Raw genomic sequence first — 7,451 nt, forward strand, 5'->3', positions numbered from 1 at the left:
TTTATATCTTTGTGACTATCACCTACTATTTTTAATTTATTGCAATTAAAATTTAAGATGATTTATCTTATATATTATCTAATTATTTATTCAATTTAATTGATTATCCAGAGAATTTAATTCTTTTCAAATATTATACTTTTTTTCTTTTAGTCTCTATTAATGCCCCAAAATAGAAAATGAAAAAAAAAAAAAAAAAAATTGTTCTTAATATCATTGCGACTCTTACGGTCTCACCTACTATTTTTAATTTATTGTAATTAAAAATTTGAGATGATTTGTAATATATATTCTTCAATTATTTATGCACCTTAATTATTTATTTAGATAATTTAATTCTTTCCAAATATTATACTTTCCCCCTTTTTGGCACAGATTCGTGAGGAAAGTTTTGAAGGGAGGAGGGAATAGATTAGTTGCAAATGGGTTTGATATAAAGTTTGGATGCAAAAACCTTTTTTTTTTTTTTTTTTAGGGGAGGGGTATAATCGTTATATTGAAGGATAATTTTGGAATTAGTTAAAAAGTCTGAGTCACGTGCGTCACCATATCACCGGGAAGAGGATTTCAGCGTCTGCAGGGGACAAAGTGCTCCATTTCAGAACTACTATGACTAAGTTGCTTACTTTTTTCACTTCAAGGATGTATTTTGCTCGATGAAGTAAACCTCAAGAGAGTATTTACACTTTTGCCTTTTTTTGGTTTTTTTAGACGCATCCATATCGTGTGCTTCCTAGTAGGGGCAGCTCGACCCTTGGGCGAGTTAGGCGGCCGCTTAAGGCCCCAACCAATAAAAAGGCTCCAAAATATTATAATTGCCCAATATATGATATATTGTAATTGTTTCATTATTCAACACTAATTCTAAAAAATTTATCTCCTAAAATAACTCTTCTTTTTTTGTTTTCTATCTCCTTATTATCATTCATGCCTTTCATTAAACTTTAACTAAGAGAGAAATTATTTATCTCCTAAAATGTCTCATTAATATTTTATTTATTTGTCTCGTAAAATATCTCATTTCTCTTTTACTTTAATCAGGTTATATTGCATCTCAAAAACCAAGAAGGGTAATTTTTAATAAATTATTAAATAATAATTAATATATTGCATATTATGGTATGAAAATGTCACTTTTTATTTGTCGCCTAAGGCCCGATTTACATTGAGCCGCGATATGGCAGAGGTTTTTTTTGAGACGTATCCATATCTTGTGCTTCCTAGGTTATAGCAGATGTGGATGACACTAAAACCCTACCAGGATTGCGAAGCAATTGAACAATGCACCTTTCCTCTATACATACAGATTCCATCTTCTGGGCAACGGCGAAAGGAAGAAGATTATAGCGATCGATTGCTTGGGGTTCTGTTTTATTAGGGGTTGTTTGTTCAAATTCACCTCTGTTTTATTAGGGTTTTGTTTGTTCAAATCAATCTCTCTCTCTTTGTTTCTAGCGAAAAATTGGAAGAAGATGTCAGGTTCCCTACCTCACGATGTCTTGATCGACGTCCTCACTAGACTACCTATCAAAACCCTCATCCGGTGCGCTTGTGTCTGCAAGTCATGGTACTCTTTGGTCACAAACCCTAGTTTCATCACCACACACCTCAATGTGAGCAGCAACAACAGCAACGACCTTGTTTTAATTCGAAGCGTCTATGGTGATGATGCCAATCAAGTGAATTACTCACTACTTCGTTGCGAAAACGAAGTGTTGTGTGATTATGCAAAGCTTGAGCTTCCACTGAAGACAGACAACAACCACTATTTGAGGATAATGGGTAGCTGCAATGGGCTCGTGTGCCTTTCCCATGATTATGTGCTTTATCTATGGAATCCATCGATTAGGAAGACAATTGCCCTTCCACCATTACGGGTCAATTTTCAATCACACGGAGCTTTTGTGCATACCATTGGGATCGGCTACAATGCCCAGACTGATGACTACAAGGTTATCAGGATTGTGTATCTCCACAAAACCAATAATTTTCAACCTCCGGCAGAGATTGATATTTTCAGTCTGAGCACAGGCACATGGCGGAACATCAGCCATTTGGGTCCTCCACATATTATCAACCAGTGGGCTCTACCGGTTTATCTGAACGGAGCCGCACATTGGATCTCTTATGGTAAGAGAGGAGAAAATTTCTTCCGTTTGATCGTGTCATTCCACATGGTTGATGAGATATTTGGCGAGATCATGTTGCCTGGTAGCATTTCTGGTAGTAACCACTCAGGGTTGAGTGTTCTTGTTGCTAAGTTTCAAGAATCACTCTCTCTGATTGATTGTCATTGGCGCAATGATACTTGGTGCATATGGGTGATGAAGGAGTATGGCATATCAGATTCTTGGACACAACTTTTCAATATTCATGCTAGCGTTGGACTCCGTAGTGTAGTCGGCTTCACAAAGAAAGGCGAAGTTGTGTTGAGGTTCTATTCCAGTACTGAACGAAAAGGCGAAGTTCTGTTGAGTTTATATTCCAATACCGAACGAAAAATGTATCTTAGTATTAGTGGAACTACATTTTATGCAGATGCTTATACTGAGAGCCTGGTTTTATTTGGAACAAAATTTGGTAATACCGGGACCTGTACAGATTCACCTATTTTGGACGGAGAAGGGAATGGAGCTAGGAAATCCCTGAAAAGAAGAGCAAACTCAGCTCACTCTTTTATGCCAAAACATTTGGAATCTTAATTTTGCTTATACTCTTCAAAAAGAAGAAGAGAAAAACCAAAGAAGAAAAGAAAGAAGAGGCAAGATGCATGATTTTATTTAACAAAAAAAAAAGATGCATGATTTTACTTACTTTTACATCTTATATTTGTTATTGCTACATGCGAATATAAATACTTAACCTAACATTTAAGTAACCTCCATCTCTTCACTCCCCTTGTAGATTACATAAACTTAAATGTTTTTGGTCAATTAAAGTTTCATATTCATATCATTGAGGAGTTACAATTATTATAAATAATCATTCTGTTTGTGTGGAACTTTTTTTCAGGGCTGTAGAAAATTAAAATGAAGAAGCCAGAGAAGGTCGAACTGCTGAACGACTAGGAGTGGCATAGTGAACTCTTTCCCTGTTTTATGTTGCTTATACTTTGCCTTGATGTAGTTGAAAACTTTCTTTCGGAAACATTTAACTCACCGATGATGTTTTTGAACTCTTGGAGCATTTAGGCTAATATGGCTTTAGATGTTATGCTGAAGTGTGTATACATATATGTGTGTGTGTGTATGCATTCGCGCGCATTTTGGTAAGGTTTATTCTGAAAGTATTTGTTATCTTTGATTCCATTTTATCTTCTAAATTATGTTTTGGGGTATGAGCCACATTTTATTATATGAATTAAGTTTTCAAGAGATCTTCTTTATTTTCAGTTGTTGGATATCGTGACAAGCGTTTGAAAGTCACTAGTTGGTGATATTTTATAGGAAATAAAAGCTAGTTTTTCTTTCGGATCAGATAATGCTAGCCAAGGTTAGGGTTGGCTTGTTTTGCTTGCTAGCCAATGTGAAGTTCAAACTTATTCACCGGTTTTAACAGTCTACCCTTTATTATCTACATGAGTCAAGCAAGGTTTCTTCATGTTTGGCTTGCTTACTTAATGAGGTCGAAAATGTTGATTAAATTATGCAGGTGTACCTGATAACATGGATAGATCATTTATATAGTTCAACCTGAGCTGTTGGTCACTGGGTTGACCCCTACTTATGAGCCATGTGCCACTGCATAGTAGGATTAGAACCTCTAATTGATGAAAAAAGTATCCTCATAGTAAATTATTGGGTGAACTGCATTAAATCCCTTTTTTCTATTTGCATTTTGCACTAAACCACCATTTTCACACTTTTTTTTTTTTTTTTTTTTTTTTTTTTTTATGTGTCAAAAAAAAACCCCTCAACATTTGAGAGGGTGACTTAACTGACTAATGTTAGATGAAAATGCCCCTATACCGTACTGCATTACAACTCTTAGATGCATATCCTGATATCCTCCACCATTGCAGCAAACGTATTCTTCTTCTTGCTCAGCTTATTTTGTTCACTCATGACACACACACACACACACACACACACACACACACACATATTATATCATTATAATATATATCATTAAATATTAGTTACAGTCTATTTGTATTTCCAACCAACCTTCAGAGTTCTAACCCATGTGAATCTGGGTCTTTTCTAGAAATTTATGTGATTTATTTATTTATTTGAGAATTATATTGTGTATTCATTTATTTGGTTTTATTGATTTTCATTTTATCTTCTACCACTACGGGAAATAATGCCAAAAAGTTTTTCCATTTTCTTATGCCTACATGTTTTTTTAATCAAAATAGTTCTTTCCTATAAGAAATTTATTCCTTTGTTGTGACCGATGTAAAATTGATGAGCATCATGACATTATTCTCGAACTATTTAGCCCATGCTTTTAAAGAACTGTTTAGTCTATGCTTTTAAAGACAAATTTTATTTATTTATATATATTAAATAAAAGACTGCATTTTATTATTATTTTTAATCTCCTCAACAGTCTAGTAAACTCTTAAAATATTAAGAAAAAATAATAGAATTGTTAATTTCTATGAACAACCTTGTTTAGGATATTTAACAATAAATGGGTATTTTAGTCAATTTCAATTCCTTTTAGTTAACATCAGTTTGTTAAGTCACTCCTTAACTTATATTGTTGAGGGATGTTTTTTGGTAAATAAAAAAACTAAAAAGGAGGGTTTAATGTAATTCACCCTAAATTATTTAACTTGAACGATATTTGAAGAGCAGTGATGTTCACCCCTCAGTGTTTTGCTCTTCCTTAGACTTGATGGGATGAGACTGCAACACAAACAATGCATGACCTTCATGCCACTTATAACCGTATTTTAAGTTTCAACCATTTCTCTTCGATGTGCAAGACAAACATGAAAATTCTAGTCAACCAGAAAGGAATCTTGCTGTTATAAATTTACCATGAATTTTATTTATTTTATTTTTTTAAGTACACCATGAATTTGTTCTATTCTCTTTGGAGTGGTTCTCTTCTATTTGGAGAAATAGAGACAGAATTTTATTTTAAATTCATGAAAAAACATATATATTCTCAGAGCAGCAAGATATGCTTGGTTGGTATTTGCCAACTTATCCAGGAAGTAACATTTAATTATTTGCCATGACAGGTTCTTTTTTGTTGTGACGATTTGTTAATATCCTTTATTGTCTTCATAAAACTTTGTTTGATAATATCATTGAACCATCTCATTTTCGCAAATAAAAATAAACTAGTTAATGATCCATGGTTTATAATGTAAAAAATCATGGGAACTATTGAAACTCATGAATTGTGGCTCAGGTTGGATAACATGGATTTGAAAAATTGAGAGCCTTTGTTTTTTCCGTTTATTTATTTTATTTTATTTTTGTGTTGGTGTTGTTTTCCTAATCACCCCAACTCTGCTTAAAACATATTTTTTTTGGAGCAAATTAACCGTTAAGTTTCTATTTGTTGGGGATTTTGTGTGTTCTTAAATATAAATTTAATCTGACAATCATATCATAATAGTTTAACAAAAACACTTGTACATTCATATCACAATGTAATCAAAGCATAATATATATAGTATAAATAAAACAATATAAAAGTCTTTACAGCCTTTACATAGCCTCCCTATGTGCAGGTTATGGCGACTATAAAAGTCTTCAAGATACAACTCCAATGTCTTCCATAAGCACGTTCTCAGAGAGACATTTGAATATATATATAATATAGTATTTGGTTGAAGAATGAAGGAATGTGTTTTAAAAAAGAAACTGAAGAAGAGAAGTAAGAACTCGTTTATTTGTTGAAATACTCTTACTATTTATAGGCTACTACATGTCTGTTCACGAAAGAACATGTCTTTTCTCAAAAGACTTTTCACTATTAACTTTTCATACCCATTCAAACATTTTACGATTAAAGAAGTTTTAAAAATTTTATTGTAAAAAACCTAACAATCCCCACAAGTTTTAAAACTTTTTACAAAATCATATAGAGATTTAAATTTAAATATAAGTATATAAGAAATAAAATAATTAGGGTAACTGAATACTATGCAATAGGTGCAAGACTTGCACTTAGTGTTATTATCTCCATATGAGGAACCCGAGAGACTAGATCTTGAGCTCGGCTCCTTTAATTAGACTTCAACATGTAGCACATATAGTATTGACTTAAGACTTGGTTAGTGGTATAGCGCTATTAATAGCCATGCGCTGGTATCTTGATTCTCATGAGAGTTACTAGAGAACAACCCAATTCTCATAATCATAGCCTCACGACATCTCTCACTTAGGTGAGTCCTCCAAAGATACATGTGACCTATACCTCGAAAGAGTTTGCTGCCTTGGGCTCATTCAGGGCAAAGCCCTTCCTAACATCACATTAAACAACACTGGTGCCATAGGGATGGGTAGGAGTGGATCTCCATGAGAAACCTCCTAATGATAAAGTACTCTAAATAAGTCACGCAATATGGATTGTTTATACCCGTTGAATCTAATTCATGGGATCTCCAATCACAAAGGACAGATTACTTCTGGAGGTGAATTCTATGTATCATCTTATCTTTTCATTTCGGGCTAAAAAACATGAAAACGCATGCAATACCAATCAATGGCATGAATAAATAGACATTTCTGTTTAAAGAGAAAATATAAAGGTTTTAGACTATTGGGGATTTTGTGTTCTTATATATAAATTTAATCTGACAATCATATATCATAATAGTTTAACAAATAACACTTGTATATTTATACCACAATGTAGTCAAAGCATAATATATATAGTATAAAGAAAATAATATAATAAAGTAATAGATCGGTAAAATTATATAAAATCAATAAGAGAAGAGTAAATAAATTTCTGGCCTGTATAATGGAGAGACATGCAATTTGCGCTGTCCTAAAGCCTTTACAGCCTCCTTACGTGCAGGTTATGATGACTATAAAAGGCTCCAAGAAACAAGATGCAACTCCAATATCCTCCATAAGCACTTTCACAGAGAGACGAATCACCAAGTCTTTGTGTCATGTTGCTCATAAACTCAGATATATAATATAGTATTTGGTTGAAGAACGAAGGAATGAGTTTTAAAAAAGAAACTGAAGAAGAGCAGTAAGAACTCGTTTATTTGTTGGAATACTCTTACTATTTATACACAACTACATGCCTATTCACAAAAGGACATGTCTTTTCTCAAAAGACTTTTCACTATTAACTTTTCATATCCATTCAAACATTTTACTATTAAAGGAGTTTTAAAAATTTTATTGTAAAAAACCTAACCCTATTTGGGTACTCTGTTTTTATGGAACAGAATGGTGGTGATATCAATTAAGCAAAAAATGAACTCTAATTAACATTAAATTTGCCTTAAAAGACTCTTGGATCTA

The 7,451-nt window shown here is 33.0% G+C and overlaps 1 protein-coding gene across 1 annotated transcript; it reads left to right on the plus strand.

Annotated features, from left to right (window-relative positions):
* The first annotated feature begins 1,472 nt into the window (after positions 1 to 1,472).
* Positions 1,473 to 2,702, plus strand: LOC132272676 (F-box protein CPR1-like). The gene has a single exon (XM_059773778.1). The coding sequence runs from the start codon at positions 1,473 to 1,475 to the stop codon at positions 2,700 to 2,702; it is 1,230 nt and encodes a 409-aa protein (XP_059629761.1).
* The last annotated feature ends 4,749 nt before the right edge of the window (positions 2,703 to 7,451 follow it).

The sequence above is a fragment of the Cornus florida genome, unplaced genomic scaffold, assembly GCF_030987335.1.
Source record: "Cornus florida cultivar Cherokee Brave unplaced genomic scaffold, ASM3098733v1 CherokeeBrave_3.0.0_Hap2_Chr01, whole genome shotgun sequence".
NCBI lineage: Eukaryota > Viridiplantae > Streptophyta > Magnoliopsida > Cornales > Cornaceae > Cornus > Cornus florida.

Excerpts from the sequence above, each read along its gene's own strand:
- LOC132272676 (XM_059773778.1), top strand. The coding sequence starts at position 1,473 with ATGTCAGGTTCCCTACCTCACGATGTCTTGATCGACGTCCTCACTAGA.